This window comes from Chionomys nivalis, chromosome 12 (assembly GCF_950005125.1).
Source record: "Chionomys nivalis chromosome 12, mChiNiv1.1, whole genome shotgun sequence".
Classification (NCBI taxonomy): Eukaryota; Metazoa; Chordata; class Mammalia; order Rodentia; family Cricetidae; genus Chionomys; species Chionomys nivalis.
In genome coordinates this window covers 38500877-38522221 of record NC_080097.1, presented here as the reverse complement: position 1 = coordinate 38522221, position 21345 = coordinate 38500877, and the positions used below count along the sequence as shown (strand labels likewise).

The window sequence follows — 21345 nt, the reverse complement described above, 5'->3', positions numbered from 1 at the left end:
TTGCTTTTTGAATCTTCAGGTTGAACCCCGATCTCCCTCTGAGTTTTTATTAATCGTGCTTCATACATGAGTAGTCAGATATTGTTCAGGAAAAGGAGCCCCCAGCAACTGTGCTCAGCCTGTGAAGATGCCCAGAGCCTGGGATGTAGCTTTTGCATCACCACCCAGCCTGGAATGGGCTTTCCAGTGATGTAGTTCCTTGGAGTCACTCACTCTCCTGTGATTTACGCCTGGCCCATGATGCTGTAATAATTCCCAATAAACACACTGGCTCACCACGCTGAACTAGAGAAGAAGAGTCTCTGTTTTTGCTGGCTGTGTCCATCGGAGGTAAATGCATGTTTGTCTCACCTCCCTGGGAAAAGTCACACAGCACACTCTACCACAAAATTCTCTTTTTTTTCTATTCGGAAGACATTTGTATTTTTATATTTTACCTTATGAGTTTGGGTCAACTGACTCTGTGGGTTTGCCCATCATGACCTTGACTCCCTATTGCTCATATAATCCCTCCTCCCTCTCTTCCACTGGACTCCTGTAGCTCAGGTTGGTGCTTGGATGTGGATCTCTGCATCTTCTTCCATCAGAACTGAGTGAAGGTTCTATGATGACAGTTAGGGTAGTCACCACTCTGCAGGAGCTTGAGGCGGAGGGTCACATTGCAAACATAGCCAGGAAGCAGAGGGAGAGGAATGCTTATTCTTTCTCCTTTTCATGCAGTCGAAACGGGATGCTAGCCTCGGGAATGGAGCTGCCTACTTTCAGGGTGGACCTGCCCAGCTCAACTCATCCAATCTAGATTAAACCCTCCCAGGAAAGCCTGGAGGAGCTTTGTCTGCTGGGTGATGCTACATCCTCTCAAGCTGGCATTCAGTATTAACCATCACACCTCCCTTCTCTTATTAATTCCTAATTTTAGTTCTCTTCCAGAATGGCATGAAGCTGTCTACCACAGCCTGGGAACAGACTAGAAGAGGCAACGTCTTTTTCGGTCTTGACCTCCGAGAAAGAAGGGGGCTAGATAGTGCTTGTAGGGCAAACTTGGGAACTTGGACCAGGCTACTGGAGAACTATAGGGTGACTGTCACCTCCTGGACATCCCACCTGAAGCTGGCTGGGCTTCCTTAGTCACAAGCTATCTGTCCCTAAAAGAGCCCAGCTCCAGGCAAAAGTCACAGGCAGATACTGAAGGCTCTGGCAAATGCGAGCTGATTGCATAGCTGAGAAAAGTTCATCTTTTGTTTGTTTGTTTTGTTTTTCGAGACATGGTTTCTCTGTGCAGCTTTGAAGCCTACCCTGGAACTACTCACTCTGTAGACCAAGCTGGCCTCGAGCTCACAGAGATCCACCTACCTCGGCCTCCCAAGTGCTGGGATTAAAGGTACACACTAGAATAGTTCATCTTTGAGCAGGGGCCTGGATGGTGCATCTCTGTTCATTGTGGCAATGAGTATTTCTCAGCAAATAAATGCAGAAGTTCTCTGGAGGTCACATCAGCAGTCCCCAGCCACGCCTTCACTTGCCGGCCTATCTACTTCACAGTGTGCTGTGTATATCCCCCTCCACCAGCTACTGAGGGCGAAGCCTCCGGTCCTTCTGTTTGAGGAAGAGGCAGCCCTTCATGCTACCACGCATTTATCTGCACACACAAAGGGTCTCCAGAGACTACTGAAGGAATTGAGTGGACAAAATGGGTTTTTATCCTATTCGGAGGGCTTGTACTTACTAATGGGGTTTTATTCCTTTCTTGGCTGGCTACCAGGATGGTAAAGTGACGTTGTGACATTACCTGCTACTACAAGGACTCATCTACTCATCTGCTTAGGCTTCTCCATCATGTCTGATGATAGTTCCCCATCAGAGCCCTCGGGTTCTAGCCCTACTGTGGCTCCTAAACATTACACAGTGGCAGCCTCCTCGGACGGAGAGGATAGCGAAGAACGGGAAGACGAGAGTTCATTGGAGGAATCTCTGGGTAGTCTGGAGAATGTGTCGGAGGGGTATACGGATAACGAAGAGTCTCTGGAGGATGAGGAGTTTGTGGAGGAGGAGGAATCTCTGGAGGAGGATGATTACCTGGAGGAGGATGATTATCTGGATGAGAAAACATTTCTACAGAGAGAAACTTATCTGTTTAAAGGAGCATTTGTGGAGGAGAAAATGTATTTAAAAGAAAAACAGTTTCAGAAACATATGGCAAAGGGTGAGTATCTGCAGGGAAGGATGTCTAGAGAAACATCTGGAAGGGGAGAGTATCTGCAGGGAAGGGTGTCTAGAGAAGCATCTGGAAGGGGAGAGTATCTGCAGGGAAGGGTGTCTAGAGAAGCATCTGGAAGGTGAGAGTATCTACAGGGAAGGGTGTCTAAAGAAGTCTTTGGAAAGGGGAGAGTATCTGCAGAGAAGGGTGTCTAGAGAAGCATCTGGAAGGGGAGAGTATCTGCAGGGAAGAGTGTCTAGAGAAGCTTCTGGAAGGGGAGAGTATCTGCAGGGAAGGGTGTCTAGAGAAGCATCTGGAAGGCGAAGAGTATCTGCAGGTAAGAGTGTCTAGAGAAGCATCTGGAAGGGGAGAGTATCTGCAGAGAAGGGTGTCTAGAGAAGCATCTGGAAGGGGAAGAGTATCTGCAGGGAAGGATGTCTAGAGAAGCTTCTGGAAGGAGGAGAGTATCTCCAGGGAAGGGTTTCTAGAGAAGCTTCTGGAAGGGGGACAGTATCTGCAGGGAAGGGTGTCTATAGAAACATCTGGAAGGGGGAGAGCAGTTTTATCTGAGCATCTGGCTGTGAGCCAGATGGGAAGAGGATAGTCCTGGCTCCCTAGGTACTCAGGCAGAAACAGCAAGTGGGAGAGACTGAAAAGCGCGGACACTCCTGCTCTGTCCATGGTGCTGACAGAGAGGATGCCCTCAAGACCAAACTGCTGAGAATGTCTGCAGCCCAGCCCCTACCTAGAGAGCATCAGGGAGACTTCAACAGTGTGAAGCACCTGCCTGACTTGTTTGTCCATCCCTTCTTTTGCTCCTTTGTCTGTTGAAACAGGACTTCATTTATTCCCAAATGACCTCAAATTCACCCTGTAGCCCAGGATGACCCTCCTGCCTCGACCTCCCAAGTGCTGGGGTTATAGCCTGTACCACCACTTCATCTGTGTACATGTTCTGAAAAACATTCTGCCAACTGAGCAGAGTTCAGTCTATTCACTATAACAGCAACAACATGCACACACGCATGTGTACACAGTTCGCACGTGGGTGGAGTCTGAAGGGCAGCCTTGAGAGTTATCCTTATGAACTTGCTTCTTTTTCTTTTTTCTTTTTGATTTTCAAGACAGGGTTTCTCCATAGCTTTTTGGAACTAGCTCTTGTAGACCAGGCTGGCCTCGAACTCACAGAGATCCGCCTGCCTCTGCCTCCCGAGTGCTGGGATTAAAGGCGTGCGCCACCACCTTTTTCTTATATTGTGTATGGTTTCTAAAACACCTGTGATAAAACTTCATCCTCATTCAGAAAGGACAATGTTGTTGCAGAATTTACCACCAAAGATGAGGACCATTTCTCATACTCAGTTCTACGTTCCTTAGGCTTACATACACGTGCACGTGTAATATGCAGACTAATTGTGTGTACATAATTTGCTAATAAGATCCTATCCTGTATTGGTTACCAGATTGATAGGTCTTGCCTTTTGGAAAAGGATCGTGCTCTCTGAAACACTTGCTTTCAAGGTACACTTATTTGGGTATTTGTACCTTGTGATTACAAATACTGTTTCACGACTATAATTTTATATTTTAAAATTTGAAAACATTAATTTTTCTTTCTAATATTTTTATTTTAACTGACATAACAATTGCACACATTACTGAGCATGGCATTACAATGCCAATGTGTAATGATCCGATGAGGAAGCTGAGAAATCTGCCCTTCGTACATACGTCTCTTCCTTATGGTGGGAACGTTCAAAATCCTCTGCTATCTCTGAAATATTCACCTAATTGTTGTCATCTGTAGTTCTCCTACTCCTCTAGAGGACATTCGAAGTCATTCCTCTTGTCCACGTGTGCCCATTAACCACGCTCTCCCTGTGCCCCCCCCCACTCGTCCATCCACATCCGTCCCAGCTAAACCACAATATTGCTATTCAGTCCTTATTATTGATCATTCATTGCTTCCAATTTTTGTGTTACTTTTTGTCTCATTTTGTTTTGTTGACAGGGTCTGCCTAGTGAGTATGACATTCACTATGTAACTGAGGTTGGCCTCGACTTCAGGGCATCCTGATGCCTAGACCATCTGAGTCCTGGGGTTACAGACCTATCACCCTTCGCTTATTGTTACTTTTCTAGACAGCCCTTTGAGACTGGGAAATAGTTCATTTGGTAGAAGCTTGCCTAGCACCCATGAGCCTTAGATTTGGTCCCCTGCACCACCTAACCTGGATGCGGTTGAGCACGCCTGTAATCACAGCCCTTGAGAACTAGGGCAGCATAATTAGAAATTCAAGGTCATCCTCAGCTGCACAGCAAGCAGTTCCCAGAACACAGACCTGCAATCTATCTAACACTAGGCCACCAGACTTTGCTTCCCAGGTCACCTGCTCAGCTCCCTAGAAAGAATAATCTTCCGGTGCTACTGAGTGATGGCTCTCAGCCAAGGACTGATGTTTTTCTACAGCACTGCTCCTGTGATGGGCAGCATCGCCCTGAGTCAGGTTCTATTCTGGCAGCAGTAGCCACTGTGCTATTTGCCAGCTCTGGCTAATGTGTCCTGGCACAGAGACCCATGTGGCCTCTTCCCATGATGTTGTGACTTCATAAGATCTAGTCAGGTACAAAATGTAAAACCCAGGTCATCTGCATCATCTTGATGTGGATCTAAATTGAGAAGGAAACTTTTTCTGGATTCAGCTTTGTTGCCTTCAGCTTTCATCTTTACATCCTCCTGCATCCCATCAGACATAACATCCTGGATTCCAACTACCCTCACAGAAGTTGAGCTGATGCATTGCAGAAATAACTGCTCTGTGGCTGGGAAATCCTTCTCTGTGTGCCTCTACCATCAAGCTTCCTCTTGGGATCGAATATCCCTGCTGTCCAAATGCCAAGTGTAACGTTAATACTGAAAAATAGCAACTCGTGCTTTTCTTCTGCACGGCATGGATCAAGCATTCTTAACGTGTCCCCTTTGTGTGCTGAATCTTTGTAAATATATTACCCACTGGAGCAGGACAAACACAATGCTGTCGAGCGAATGGAACTGAGCATAAAGCACAGGCTCTGAAAATAAACAACCTGCTAGCAAAAATTGGAAAAGCACTGAAACCCCTGCTTTAACGGCACTGGGAAGAGCTCCTTGAGCCAGGCAAACCCTGATACCACTCTAGATTATGCAAAACAGGTTAGAAGGGGGTTGAAAAGAGAATTCTTAGTTTTTTAAAAAGACTATATATCAAGGTTTTTAATGTAGAATATTCTTCAAATATCTTAACTATTGTGGGACACGGAACTGAACAAGAATACCATCCTGACCCATAGCAGACAATTAAATCAGCCAATCAGATATTTATTTTATAAAGACACACACATACATACTTGCACACACACATACTTATTTTTAATAAATTAATTGGTATTTATAAAAAGAAAAAAGAACCTTAGAAAGAACATCTGAACTACCATCGCTCATTCTGATCAGTTACTAGGAGTCAGAGGTGGGTCACTAACTTCAAGGGGATTGAGGGGCCCTATCTAGGCCCAGCAGGAACGAGAGCTATTATCAGCTAGTAATGCCTGCCCCAGAATCAAGTGGTAAAGATGGAGTACGACTGCCATTTGTTTATGAGTGGCTGACTGCCATCAAGAAGGTCTTTCTTGCTTATTGGCGTGATTTCTTAGGCCTGGATGACAGCCCTGTCCCACTTATGAGTTACGTGAACTTGGACAAGTCCCCCAATCTCTTGTCTTGGTTGGTTTCTTCTCTTGAGGAACAACAGTAGACTCCCTTACAGGATGCATCAGACACACAGTATTCTGAGACAATGTGAAAGGTAGCCATAATCATATGCTATTACCTTGCCACTGACTTATTTGTAACTGATTTTCCAGGGCCACATTTTCCTGCTTTGTGAAATGGATATAAGCAAAAGATAAGAGATCATGAGGCAGGGCAAAAGGACTTGGGAGACATCTCCTCAGGGGCACGTAACTGTTGTCAATGCCCTGGGACACCGTGCCAGGCTCTATCAATTCTTCACTTGAGTTAATGATGACTATACTTGAAACTCTTGATGCCATATGGTTAAAGACAATCGGACTATTAAGTGACCCCAGTGGTTAAAGTTCTGATGCATTCCTTGAATCCCAGCACCCTGAAGGAAGAGGCGTATGGATGGATCTCTGTGAGTTCGAGCCTGGTCTACATAGTGAGCTCCAGAACAGCCATGGCTATGTAGAGAGACCCTGAATCCAAAAAGAAGAAAAAAAAATCTTCCTAATCTTAAATATTCACCCCCCTGCTCCATCTGGCACCTTCGCTGCAGGGCTGTCCCTTCATCCTGTGGCAGAGGGGCACTGTGAGTACCTTAGATTAGCAGAGCAAACCTGGATCCTTGTCTGCTTGAGTTCTCTCCAGTTTAAACACCCTAATGTTTAAAGAGAGAGAATGCTGAGGTGAGACGGAAGCAGAACATCTCTATAGCCCAGCCCTCTCGTCCTCACCATTAGAGACTCAACAAGATATGTTTAATGTAAAGAAAAAATGCTGTGTCGGGATCAATAATTCCTTTCTGTTCTCCCCCCACCCCATAGAACTCAAGGCAGTTGCTGCAGCAGCAGGCCAGGCCAGTCTTAAAGCAAGGTAATAATCTTTTGCATAAGCCAGGTGAAAAACACCTTTTCAAAGACGGAGAGGAGTGGAGAAGGCCTTTGGGAGCAGGTCCCTGAGGAAGGACATTGAGTAAGGAGCTCCTGGAAGTCACCACAAAAACCACTTGTGTCACAGAGCTCACAGGGGAGGGTTCCAAGGTGGAGCGTCTGAATGCCCAGGATGTCCAGCAATGAAAGGGCAGGGCCTTCTGAGTTTGGATCAAAGTCTAGATCAGGGACAGGTACTAACCAGAGACAGGCGGTAACTAGAGGCAGTCAGCAAAGGGCTGATAGGCAATGCTGTCCCTGGATAGAAGAGCGGACGGCCAAGGAGAAGTTGCGAGCTATACAGAGGAAGAATCAGCTTGAGCATATTCCCAAGGCTTGCTTGAATAGTGACGGAAACACTGCGACAGAGGCCGGCACGTCTTAAATGATGAACACAGAAATGTCTGTGGAATAAGCACATTCTCCTGTGTGCCCAGCTCTACCCAAGTGTCCCAGCATGCTATCCTTGTCTTTTGTCGCGTGCCCTATAATCCCCCCCATGAGTGTACTTGCAGAGGCCGGAATGGGTGGTCACCTTCTCCACTGATGAGCTGAATGGACATGAGATTATGAAAACTCACAAGCCCTTTGAGGGGTGGTGAGAAATTGGGGTATCCCTGATTTACCACAAGTTATAGCTCAGAGCAGTGGGCTGATTCTGACAAGGCAGCCCCCCAGTTCTGTTCTGCACTGACCCCTCTGATCTATATTCCACACATCTAGGGCCCAGGCAGGGTGGATCTTATAAGACACCACACACACACACACACACACACACACGTACACACACACCACAGGCCATATACAAACACACCCACAAGGCATGGCTTGTCAAAGGCACCTCTCCCTCACTTGTTTTGGGGATTGGCTGCAAAGGGGACAGACAGACTGCCTGTCTGTCTGTCTCACAGCTCCTGCCATCCAGCCAGGCACTACAGAATACCTGTTTTGTCTCCTGGCAGTTGGGTCTTCACCTGGGAGCATTGGCCCAGGTGAAGTACTTCACACACAGGACCAGTTTGGCAAGTATGAAGGGTCTTCTTTATTCTGATCCTTGTGGGCCACTAGGAAGACACTTCACAGGCCGAGAGCATGAGTCATGTCCCCAGGTCATCTAGATTCCAAGATCACAGACCCATCCCATCTTTATCTGTATTCCATTGAGAACATGTTCAATTCCCTGGGGCCCTACAGAGAACTCTGACTACCAGAGATGCCTTGTGGGGGGGTGGTTAGGTATCTATATGTCATTTGGACTGAGTCCCTCAGAGAAGTACCCTACAATTTCTTACCAGACATAGTCACCACCTCAATATTTATTGGACCTGTCTCTTTGGGCCTGTCTCTGCCAGGTAGGACAGTGATATTAAATAATTTCTGTGTGGACACTCCCTTTGAACTTCAGTCTGGACCCAGGGAAAATCCAGATATTCCTGAGAAAGGACATAGCACATTAGAATTGTCCTTCTTGGCCCACAGCTACGGGGAGCCCTCACCTCATTCCAACACCCGGCCATCTACCTCTCCAGCACTTCAGACCGTAGTGAGCCACCTACAGGACACACCTCCGTGCTTGATTTTAAACCCCTGGAAAACCGTGGCATGCTAGCCTAGTCTTTCAACACATTGTGACATGTATTTCTGTGGGTTTCACACTCCTAAAGCAACTGTGAGGCAGGAGGAGACTCTAAAGACAATAAGCAGAGCTCAGAACCAGGATTGATGGGGAATGTTCTAGAATATTCTGTTGTCAGTGAAGGCATCCATAGATCCTTTCTGGTTTCAGAGAAACAGCAGCTGGCTACATGGAAGGGCACACAGGTCTATTCTCTGTGATCCATAAGCCGGGATCTGCTCGTCTTCTATATTCTGCCACCGGAAACCGGAGAAGTCTATAGGAGATGAAGAGTAGCCACTCTCTTTCTGACCCCACGGGGCTATCACCTGGGATCCTAACCTGACTTCTGAATGGAAATTAACCAACCCTTTTGCTCCCCTTTGACAGGAGCCCAGTTCCCAATAATGTTCAAGAAATCAGTCTCCTACCTGCCACTCCTTCCGGCTCTGACCATGACCTGAAGTTCACCACGTCTTCTTACTACAGTTTGACGGGAGCCAGTGTCTCTCTAAGAGATCAGAGCAGTCAGACGGAATGGCCCTACTATGAGAGCAAGATGGGTAAGGGAGGCTACACCCTACCAGGACCCCAGGGCCAAGTTCCTAGGCCTGAGACGGGAGGGATGGCCTTGAAGTGCACCGGCGTGTGAGTGGCTGAGGCTTGAGCGCTGTTCTCTGTCCTTATAACATGACACAGTTCTACGTGATAAGATGCCAAGCCAGACATATTTGTGTAAAAAGTGAACCCCCCTGGCAATCCTATCGCCCACCACTACACATCCCAGATCCCCTAGGAAGTATCTGCAAAGAACTGATACAGGCACTGCCTTCTGCCTCCTCTCTGCCCCTTGTCTTTTGCCGTAAGTGCCCAGGCAGCATTTCCCTCGGGGACAAAGGCGTTCCCCTCATAGGCTGTGCTCTGGTTTTTGAGGCACTAGACCGTGTCCAGATAATATATGGAGACTAGTCAACAGGACGAAAGCCACCTCAGACTGTGTCTTGGAACGCAGTTGAGGCTAGTGCTAATGCAGACCAAACCATCATACAATAAAACACACAGAAGAGATTTCAGGGAGATGGCATCAATGGTCTCAGTTCTCTACCCAATTGAGATCAGAGGTCCTACCCTCTTAGTCCTAGGGGTGAAAAACGAAACAGCATCTCTTACCATTTTTAATCCTAAAGTCCAGCCGTGGTAGAATGACCCATGGCTAACTAATGGGGTTCCTTCCCAACTGTAACCAAGACAGCAGGAAACTGGATTCCCCATTACCTCATCTCCCTGCCTAACACCTGTCTGCTAAATTTTGTGGCTCAAAGGTGACTAAACAAAATCAGCAGCCACTCCAGAAATGGTGGGGACATAGAGGACAGCCACTGGACGCTGGACGTGTTTTCCCAGGCTTAAGGGACTCATTTGGCCCACACATGGATTCTCACAGACTCCCCCAAAACTGGAACTGTGAAGAGTTAGTGACCTCTGCGGGAGAACGCTGAGCTTTCATCTAAATATTCACAAGCAAGACTCCAAAGGGGCCGGGCGGTGGTGGTGCACGCCTTTAATCCCAGCACTCGGGAGGCAGAGGCAGGCGGATCTCTGGGAGTTCGAGGCCAGCCTGGTCTACAATAGCTAGTTCCGGGACGGGCACCAAAGCTACAGAGAAACCCTGTCTCGAAAAACAAAACAAAACAAACAACAACAACAAAAAAAACTCCAAAGGGACTTAGTAACTGCCTAGCAGTGTCAACACTAAGCCTGAAAGAATGGGTGGGGAGGGGGGGAGATGGGGACAAAGAGACCGTGTGGGAAGGAAAGACCCAGGATCCGACCCTACCATGTGGACACACACCAGGAAGACCCTGTAAGACCTTTGTGCCTCCTTCACCCACAATTGGTTTAGTATCCATGCTTAACAGATACCGCTCCTGCTTCCGCATTTAGAAGGAAAGCATCATGCCCCTCTGCTCTGTGTGGGCATCTTTGGCAGCTATGCCTCTTCCCAAGGCTGAGTCCTTACAGCCATCAGAGGCTGAGCAAACGTTTATGAAGAGCCAGGAATTCCCTAGCAAATGTCTACGGGTCAAACACTAATGACACCAGCAGGCACAGGCGCGCACCGTTCCACAGCCTCCGATAAGGGCACCCAGATTCCTCGTCGCTCGGGAAGAGAGTCACCAACGCGTCCTAGGACTGTGGACTCAATATGGTGCCCCGGTTTTAAATAGAAAGATCCTAAGTGCTAACAAGGACTGGCAAAGGTCCACACCCACTGCAGAAGAAAGCAATTACCTCTCCTGCTTCCTCTGCATTTCCAGTCCCTACAGGAAAAGGGACTGCAACCTGTTGACAGGAAAGAACAGGCTTCTGTTGCACACTCTTGTCTTCCGTTTTGGTCTCGCTCAACATTCCAAACAGAATCACTTGCCATCCTTTCCCTGTGATGCACAGCCAGTGAACATTGTCCCGGGTCTATCTAAGCCTCCGGGATACCCTGAAACAGCACGTACTGTCCTTAGAAACCGATCTATATTTCTGATTCTGCTCCACCCCACCCCAGCCCCACCACCATGGAAAGGAGTCTAGACATTTCTGAAGTGGTAACTCTTTGTGGTTGCCTCCAAGCACCAGATATCAGCTCTATTTAGTTGGTCTCTTGTCGGTTCATCCCAGCAAACCTTAAGAAGAGGAAGCCTCTCTGTTTTCACAGTAGTCCTGAGAGCAGAGACTGAAACACAAGGAAGAACAAGCAACCACTGAAAATTCATGGGGGGTTTTCTTTCCCCTTCTGCCGGTGGATTGTAATCTTTCTGGAGGACTCTGATGGTAGCAGGTCCATGATTATAGGGTCAACGGACGGAGCAGTAGAAGAACAGGGTACGGTGGGGAGATTTAGCATCTCTCAGGGTTTGGTGCCCCTGCCAAATACCAGGAGCACATTTATGCCCTAAAAAGCCAAGCTGGCTGAAGAAGGCTGCCCTGTCCAGGGGAAGTCTCTTAGGCCAGGGAAACAAGATCATGTGACCAGGCTAAGCCATGGAGGCAACTTCCAGAGGCAAGCCCATTGTGCCTCCTCCCACACCATCCTGTGAAATGATTTTGAATTACTCCCCATTCTCAGCTTCGTCAGAGTTTGTGCACAGACTAAAGTCCCAAATGACACAGAGACGGCCACCAGTGGCATCCCAGGCTGGCTCCATGCTAGAGAGAGAGAGGCTAGTGAAAGAGCTATGGCTTCTCCAAGGCAGATGTGTGAGGACACATAGGAACCGGAAGCACAGGTCCAGGATGGTGGGGAAGTGCAAAGTGGAGGAGAGACACACAGGAAGACACTCTGTGGGGAGAGAAAGACCCCTGACGCCATGGCACACTTTACTGAAGGTTGCTCCACGGGGGCAGATAAGGATCCACTTTTTTGAAAGGAAACACTTTCCACCTAATGCAGAAACATGGCAACTGGCAGAAGCAGACCACAGGGTCGAGAGCTTGGGACTGAAAGCCAGCAGGAAAGGTGGAGATGAGACCAGGCACGACCTGTGTCCTCCACACCAGGCTCAGCAAAGATGCTTATTTCTAGCCCTTATCTGAACCCTCGCCCGAGATGACCTGGTCTGCATTCTTAACATAGTCCCTGGAAGAGTTAGAAGAACCGAGGACCTTTATTCAACTCAGGACAAATCTCTTGTGGCCAAGGCTCTTGGTCTGAGGAACTCTTTGTTATAAGATTGTCTGGAATACACGGGTCAGAAACAGTACCTTGTATGGCGCAGATTTCACTCTCAAAACTGCCCAGATAAATCCTTGAAACTTGTTCTCCAGAGGGTGGCGAGTCTGACATGGAAAGAATACCGAAGAGTAGAAAATGCCTCCCGGTCCAGAAGGGAGGACCAGAAAGATGTTTCCAGCCCCGAGAGACTGTCTATCTGGACATACGGCAGGTCATAAACAAAGGAGAACAGAAATCCGAACAGTGAATGTTACATCTGTGCTCGGAGAAATCAAGACTTAGCGCCTGGAGAATGTGACTGAACACCTCCCCTCTCCCTGATTCAGGATTAGGTTGTGCTGGTGAAAGAGCCCACGCTACTCCAAAGAAACAGAAGTATATGCCAAGGCACTGTGTTTGAAAATGCAGATGAGCAGGGGAGTGATTCTCTAAGCCACCTGGCAAGAGAGGTATGGCCAGGATTTGGAAGGCTCCCCCAAGCAAGAACCCGTACATGTTTGCACCGTGTGCCCTTTGGTAGACATGGACTTGAATTCTGTTTTCAATGCTGGAAATGAAACCCAGTAACTTGATCATGCTGATGCACTCCCCCTAAGTCACTTCCCTGGTCTCTAGTCCTGGATTCCAGAGAGTCACATGCAGAGTGACAATGTTCATATACATGAATGAACAAAGGTAAATGGTTCTGAACTTGAAGAATGTGGTCAGGCAACTGGATGGAGCTAGAAAACACCACGTCGAGTGAGGTAGCCAGACCCAGGAAGACAAATATCATATGTACTCACTCATCAGTGGCTTTTAGACATAAAGCAAAGAAAAACCAGCCTACAAATCACAATCCCAGAGAACCTAGACAACAATGCGGACCCTAAGAGAGACATACATAGATCTAATCTGCATGGTAAGTAGAAAAAGACAGATCTCCTGAATAAATTGGGAGCATGGGGATCATTGGAGAGGGTAGAAGGGGAGGAGAACATAGAAAACTATATAGCTCAATAAAAACAATTTAAAAAAGAAAAAGAATGTGACCAGGGAAACTAAATCCCAGAAGAAACATTTCTGTAAAATAACAACAATAATAATAAAATAAAAAACAGGAACTTGTGTTGGCCTATCCCGATATCCACCCCATCTGTGATCTCTTGGAGCACGGGGGTTGGGGAGAATCAGTCTGGCAGACCCAGGGCTGCAAGATCTCCACAACACAGGGCAGCAATGAGATGTCCAGGAAAAGAATCCCAGTGAGGGCCCAGCATCGTCCATGGTGTCACAAAGACCAGGGACCTCGAAGCAGACCAATGATTCTTTGGGATGAATGCCTGCGTGTAAAGATGTATGGATAAAGGAGTTTACTGCGTGACTCACTGTGTCACACTGCAGCTTCCGTGACAAGATTTTTCCCATTTTCATTTTTTTTCTCTTAAATTGTATTTTGTTTTATTATGGCGGGGTAGATGGGTAGATGGAGGCATGATGTGAAAGACATAAAGAATAAGCAAAAAGAATTTAAAAAACAGCAACGACAAAAACCAGGGGCTCTCCCTGTGTGTGCACCATGTGTATGCAGTACCCACAGAAGACAGAGGAGGGCACTGAACCACCGGAAGAATGACAGTTTCAGGCAGTTGTGAACCACCAGATATGGGCACTGTGAACCAAATCCAGGTCCTCTGCAAGAGCAGCAAGAGCTGTGAACCATTCTCCAGGCCCAGGGGCTCTGTTAATGTAAATAGAGCACAAAGAAGGTTCTAACAGACCTGGCTACACTCCTCAGTGCTAGGGAACTGCAGAGTCAAGTTCTACATCCAGTCTTTCATTTTTACTTCACGGGGAAAGAAAATAAACTTCAGATTAGAAAAAGTACAGCAAACTGAAAAAGAAGTAGCAGAAACCAAAGTTGTTCAAAAAGTCAGAAGAGAATGATCACTGCTACCTTCCAATCTAAACAAAATAGCCCCTAAATATAGAGAGAACAAGAATGGCTCAACAATCTTTCTGGGATCTAAGGAATTTAAAGAAATTGAGGACACAAGCTCATGGCCAATTTAGGACAGATATTGAGAGTAAAATAACCTCAACAAAACAGTATACAGCAGGGACAATCATTTAATGTTGGTTGTCATTTTTTGACAAAATGGCCATTGGCAAGTATAACAATCCTGCAGAGTCAAATCACACCAGGCCTTTAATGCCCAAAGTCTTTCAGTGTTTGGGGACAAAGACAGAGCAATGTGAGGTGGGCGCTAAAGAGAGACAATGACACAGTAACAGAGCAGTCTCCAGAGAACTGTTGAGCAGCTCAGACCCAACCTGGTCTCCAGTGGAAAAGCAAGGGAGCTCTTCTCAGGGCAGTCTTTGCAAATGTGGAAGGGATATTTCTATTTGTGGGTGACTTGAATTTGATAATATAATCATAGTCTAGATTTCGACAGGCAGAAACATAGGCCAGGAGTGGGTTTCAGAAAAATATACACTGTTAATTTATATCCAATCCCCAAAGAACACGCTAGGGAGGTACAGGTGGAAGGGTGCTGTGCACTGTCAGGACACTCATTAAACAACATCCCGGTGAGGAAATGGGACAGGAAAAGTTACCACAACCAAGTGTAACTGGAGGCCCAGCCTAGGACAGTGTGTTCACTCTGGGGGAATACTACATTCTCCAACAGATAGAAGTGTATTGGCTGGGGCTCAGAGGAAAGCTGGGGTTAGGTGAATCTGGAGACACCGTAATCCGAAGAACTGTTGACGCAAAGCAGGGTGTGCAGTCTGGAAGGTGGTAATTGCTCACAAGCATTTGGTGGTATGCTGCACAAAGACACAGGAGAACTCCTTACTGTCTTCCCTTTAGAGCTAAGACAGACCTGCTCGAGGCAGAGAAAAGATGACCCCTGCCAATTGAGGCAATTCTGTGGTGGGATGCTGTGCTGGCTAGTTTCATGTCAACTTGACACAGGCTAGAGTCATTTGCAGAATGGGAACCTCAGTTGAGAAAAAGCCCCCATAAGATCAGGTCGTGGCCCAGCCTGTAGAACATTTTCTTAATCAGTGATCAATGGGGGAGGGCCCAGACCACTGTGGGTGGCTCCGTCCCTGGGATGATGGTCCTGGGTTCTATAAGAAATCAGGCTGAGCAAACCATGAGGAGCAAATCAGTAAGTAGCACCCCTCCCTGGCCTCTGTATCAGCTTCTATCTCCGGGTTCCTGCTTGGTCTGAGTTCCTGTCATGGCTTCCCTCAATGGACTCGAGTTATGTAAGCCAAAGAAACCCTTTTCTCCCCAAGTTGCTTTTGATCATGGTGTTTCACCATAGCAACAGTAACCCTAACCAAGACAGGTGTGCTTTCTGAGCTTAAGTGACCTTTGCTTATGGGGGTGTTGGGGCTCATGCTAAAAACTAGTAGGTACTGGCAGTGTGCATGTCTGGGTCTCCCATCTAAGCCCTGAGAGCCTGATGCAAACCCAACACTCCCGTGAATGGTGCAGCAAAGGTTCCCTCAGGGGCCCGTTCCTCTTCTGCTGCAAGAATGGAATGCAGGGTGTGAGTGTGCATGTGAGAGAGAAAAAGTGTGTGTGTGAGAGAGAGTGTGTGTACGTGTGTAAGAGAGATCATGTGTGTTATGTGCACATGTGTGTAAGAGTGTGTGTGTTATGTATGTAAGAGAGAGAGTGTGTGTAAGTGTGAGAGAGACAGTGTGTGCTATGTGTGCATGTGTGGGTTAGAGGGAGTGTGTGTGTGTGAGTGTGTGTGTGTGTCATGTATGTAAGAGAGAAAGTGTGTGTAAGAGAGAATTGTGTGTGTCATGTGCGTATGTGTGGGTAAGATGGAGTGTGTGTGTGTGTGTATAAGAGTGTTCATGTGTGAGAAAGAGAGACAGAGTGTGTTATGTGTACATGTGGGTAAGAGGGGATGTGTGTGTATAAGAATGTGTGTGTGTGAGAGAGAGAGAAACAGGGTGTGTTATGTGTGCATGTGTGGGTAAGGAGTGTATGTGTGTATGTAAGAGTGTGTGTGCTATATATTTAAGAGAGAGAAACAATGTGTGTGTGTCTGTGTGTCTGTGTGTGTGTGTACTTGGGTGCACAACTATTTAGGAATAGGAAGAAGAGATAATCGCACAAAACCCAAAGGGAGCGGAAATGGGAGTGATGTAGTGTGTTTAAGGTCTAAGGAAAACACCATAGAAGCAGTGCAAGCTCAGCAGGTCTGTGCTGGCTGTGGCTCTTTCCCATTAGGTTTCTCCTGTGCAGCTCTTAGCATGAGAAAAGCACAGAGGTTTCCTTGCTTTGGTGACAAGAATGCCCCGCTGTGCATCCCCACAGCCTGGGAGCCACCTGGCTCTCTGATTCCCACAACAAGGATTTAGAACTCTGAGGCCTCTGCAGCCTCCAACCGTGCTAGCCCTGTGGTGATGATAAGGGATGGCCAGGGGAGCCCACCGATTTACTGCAGTCTTAAAGCAAGTCACCAAAGAAGTCAAGCAACTATGCCCTGCAGCCTCCACTCTTCCCCTCCCTCAATCAGTCCTTGGGTACCAAGAACCCCAATGTACAGACTCCGTGTGTACAACATGGACCCGTTGTGATGACCAAGCCTAAAATCAGAATAACCACTCTCTTTCATCTTTTCACAGGAACGCCTTTAAGATCAACAACCATACTAGATCAAGACTCCTCCTTCGTGCTAACACATAAGAAATCTGATTTGGAAGGTAATGATTGTGGTGTTCTAAGTGACTGTAGAAGTTACTAGCCCAGCTGCAAGAAGGTAAGAAGTGCGAAAGTAGCCTGACCCCTGCTGAGGAGAGCACTTCCTCGGTCAGGAGTCCTTACTTAAGGCCCCGTCATCCCTGGAACATAGCACCAAAGAAAGACACTGAATCCGAGGCAGGGGCATGGATATTTTGAAAGGAGAGGAAACAGTACCTATGATTAGAGGCAGGTGGGAAGATAATGGTCATCACACAGTTCATCCAATGGCATTTTTTTGTTAACTGAACAGGACATTGTGAGATGGATAAAACCCTCTCCAAATTCTAATGAGAAAGAAGAACTAGGGACAAGGGGAAGGAGCCAATGCTTACTGAGTGTCCACTACAGGCCCCAGACTGCTGTGGGCTGAGTTTCCTCTGCGTGTGCGATCACACTCTCCATCACCTCCTCTTACCCCCCAGCTTGAGAGGTGATTCTAAAATCGAGGAATATGGGGATTATTTTTTCTATTCCGTGTGGGAAATATAGGTGTTCAACCACTTATCACACATTCAAGGGTGCAGTTCTACCAAGAAGAGCCTTAACAGAGACGCCCCAAAACAAGGAGGAATCAAAATTCGTTCTTAACCAGAGGAGAGGGAAAATGTGCTATTAGGAACTGTGTGTTGGCGGGCGTTTGGGCTCTGTCAGTCCTGGCCTCCGAGCCACCCTAAAGACCAGCCTTCCCTGACCTCATGGCACAGGTGAAGGGCCAGGATGTGAGTGTCATTGCAAATGGCACAGGTCTTCTGACACAGATCCACCTCTTGCTCCTGGCCTGGTACACCCCTCTCCTCACCCTCCACGGGACAGATAATGATCTCATTAGAATGGAAGCAGAGGCCACAGGAAACCCCCAAAGGAACCATTAAGTAGAAACAGATTCTGTTGCTCAATCAAGTTGCAGCCCCGCCACTGCTGCTGATGGTGCTCCCCCGACACACAACACACGGGTGGAGCTAGTGATATTAATGAGCTTAATGACCTTGCTGGACCCAGCCCCGCTGAGCACCGCTGCTTAGTATTCAGGGATGCCAAGCTCACCTCCTCCCTGCAATAAACGCTCACTTCTTCAGTTAGCTCTGGATCATCCAGTAAAGCCTGTTAAAACAAGCAGTCACTGGTGATGAGGTTTTGCTGAGCTGTCAGGCCCCGGCCAGGCTCAGACGCCATCTCCGTGGCCACAGGAGTCAGTGGTATCACAGTACAGAGGTCTTACCCTAGCCACCTGCCTTGCGGTCTCCTGGGCTCCTAGTGGGTCTGCTCACTCACCTTCCCTCTTTGATGTTTGCCACAAGGAACTCCTGAATGCTGGTTTGAACCCTGATGGGTTCTTGTTGGGTGTTCCTAAGTGGCTTTTCAAAACTACTGTAGGAACATGCCATGTTTTTAGTACCCCAGTGGGGATGGCGTGTATGTCCCCTGTAGGAGTGATGCGGAAAATGTCTGCCTGTGAATTCTCAGCCACCACAGGCTTGTCTGGATCAAACCACAGGTATGCATTGAGGTCTGCCGACATAAGAAACCTAGTCAGTCACCCTGTCAGGAGTTTGAAAGAGTAGGAACTTTTTCTAATGAATCCAAAATTAACAGGTGGGGACCACAAGGAATACCCCTGCTCTGGACCCTAAAGGGATAACAAGGGGACAGAATTAAATGAGCTAAGCCGGCCCTGTGCCTTCCTAGTGTGTTCCCTGGGCTCTCTGGATGTTCCAGCTTAAAGGACCTGTATCATCCTGAAACAGGCGACAGGCCACTGTCACTTCCCTGGAGACCTGGTTATCCATCTAGAGACTCTTCCTCCATGCCACGCCTTGGGAGCCACGCCTTGGGAGCCACGCCTTCCCAGGAGTGGGGGAGAAAGAGACCAGAGTTATGAATATCAGTTTCACGGTTCAATTTGTGCTCCCATCACCCTGAAGGCTGAAACCCTTCTTCATCTCCTAAACCTCCAGGCTAGGGTTGACCCTGAAATGCAGAAGTGTGCACTATTTCTGGTAGATGCTTTCCAGCTTTTTGGACTGGGGAGCCTTCTGTCTTGATTAGCAATGGTGAGCCACAGACAGGCAAGTCTGGAAACCAGAAAATCTGAGAGAACCAGTGGGAGATAGATACCGTTCTTGGAACGTCTGACGTAAAACCATTCAGACTAAGTCTCCCTTGGCAATCCACAAGGACCTCTGCAGCTAGCCCCTGCCCTCCATCTCCTCTGTTGGCTCCCCAGTAGCCTTTCTCGTGCTCCACACCAGGTACCCAGTGCTGTTGCAGATTTTCAGTATGTGTGTACATGCCTCTTCAGTCTCACGACTGGGCAGCTGTTGGCGGAAGGAGGTGGATAGTACCACCCAGCCCCTAGCCCTCTGCCTGCTCTCCATCTATGTCGTTCAAACATCACTATGTCAAACTGACATTCACCAGACACCAGGACCACGGCAGCTCCCTTAAGTCAGCCTATGAAATCACTCATCCCATGCCTATTTTATTATGACCCCCATGGTGAATCTTATGTAATTAGATGAATTTGCATCCTTGGTGATACTTGTGGTTCTTTTATTGAAACGAGGGTGAGATAATAAATCTATTTCTTTTCCCTCTTTTTTTCCCCTCTTTTCTCTCTGATTTGGTTTTCCCTCCAAATTTGTTTCCTTTCGACATTTCTTCCCAAACTGAAAGCCTCAGAGACCTTCCCTCAAGGGTCCTTTTGGGATACTATAATGAATGGGCCTTTCGACAAGCAAGACGAGGAAAGCTTTGATGTAAGTGGAAAAAGCACCACAGTGCCCTCCCTGGGAGGAGACACAGTTGTCATGTGCTCGGGAAGAGCGGGCCACACTTTGCTGCCTTCCAGAACATTCCTTGGGACAAGTGGGGAGCTCCCATCACAAGCACCTCGCCATCTCTGAGCTTTGCCACCAGAGGACATGAAACATAGCCAGACTGACTTGTTTATTGCCTTAGGTAGTCTAGATTTTTGAATATTGGAGCTACCTTGTGCACATGATTTTTAAATATTGAAATGGCAAAAAAGGCTGTGAAATAAATTTTTCAACTCTCCTCCTTCCCTCCCAGAAATAGCTATTATATAGTGTACTCTATGGGCATGTCTGGAAATTTTAGTCCATGTGAAATATACTTTACTATGGTAGCACAACTAGCCACTATGAGACCAGAATTACATTCTGTTTCTCACTTTTCCCTTGATAATATATTTTGGAAATCTGTATTTCATTACCTCTTTTTTTTTTTTTTTTTTGATTTTTCAAAACAGGGTTTCTCTGTGCAGCACTGACTGTCCTGGAACTTGTTTTGTAGACCAGGCTGGGCTCGAATTCACAGAGATTTGCCTGTCTCTGTCTTCTGAGTGCTGGGATTAAAGGCGTGCACTGCTGCCGCCCGGCTTCATTACATATCTTCAACCTTTATTTAACTGGTACCCCATCCCCATCAGTCATTGGGTACTTTCTGGCATATACACTATATAATACACATGCACGGGGGGGGGGGGGGAGCGCGTGCATCTGCATCCTTGACTCAAAACATAATGACAGTTGTGTGTGATAGCCCACACTTGCAACCCCAGCACTGTGAAGACAGAAGTAAGGTAATGAGTTTGGATCAGTCTGGGCTACACTATAAAGCCCTGTGACCAAAACAACACAAACAAAACTGGCAAGTTTCCATCCAAATCATTTGTGCCGCTTTGCTTTTCCCAAGAGACTGTGAGAGAGCCCCTCCACGAGGGTCATCGCCAGGACCCATCTGGTGGAGTGAAAATGGTGACGTGTTGCTCTTTGCACTTAGACTGCATGATGATGGGGGCTTTTCCCACTCATGGGCCTCGTGTGTCCCTTCTGAGCACCGGGCCGATGTCTCTCGGCTGTCCTTCCAGTCTGCTGATTGCATCTTTCCCTCCAGGTTTATAGGAACCTCTTTAATTTCTTTCAAGTGTATGGGTGTTTTGTCTGCATGTATGTCTTCATGCCTGATGCTTACAGAGGCCAGACTGAGTGAGATCCACTGGGACTGGAGTTACAGATGGTTGTGAGCCACCATGTGAGTGCTTGGAACCAAACCTAGGTTCTCTGGACCTAGCCAGTGCTCTTAACCACCGAGTCGTCCCTCCAGCCCTGTAGGAACTTTTTAATGCATGGAAGAACCTAGTGCTTTTCTGACATCTGTGTTGTAAAGGTTTTTCTCAGTCTCTGTATTTCAAATCCTTTATGGTATTCCCCATAAAATGGTCATTTTTCATTTTTATATAGTCTCATTGATCAATGTTTTCACTTATGACTACTAGCTATTATTATACACATATTAAAAGGTCTTTTCATGCTCAAAAAGTA

At 47.2% G+C, this 21345-nt stretch overlaps 1 protein-coding gene across 1 annotated transcript in view; it reads left to right on the top strand.

Annotated features, from left to right (window-relative positions):
- The first annotated feature begins 1836 nt into the window (after positions 1-1836).
- Erich6b (glutamate rich 6B) overlaps positions 1837-21345 on the top strand; it is a 32644-nt gene continuing 13135 nt past the window's right edge. Inside the window, exons 1-5 of the mRNA XM_057786669.1 lie at positions 1837-2203; positions 4916-5099; positions 8910-9082; positions 16885-16962; positions 19682-19758. Of these exons, the coding sequence (XP_057642652.1) occupies positions 1837-2203; positions 4916-5099; positions 8910-9082; positions 16885-16962; positions 19682-19758 (879 nt within the window). The remainder of the gene's footprint in view (positions 2204-4915; positions 5100-8909; positions 9083-16884; positions 16963-19681; positions 19759-21345) is intronic.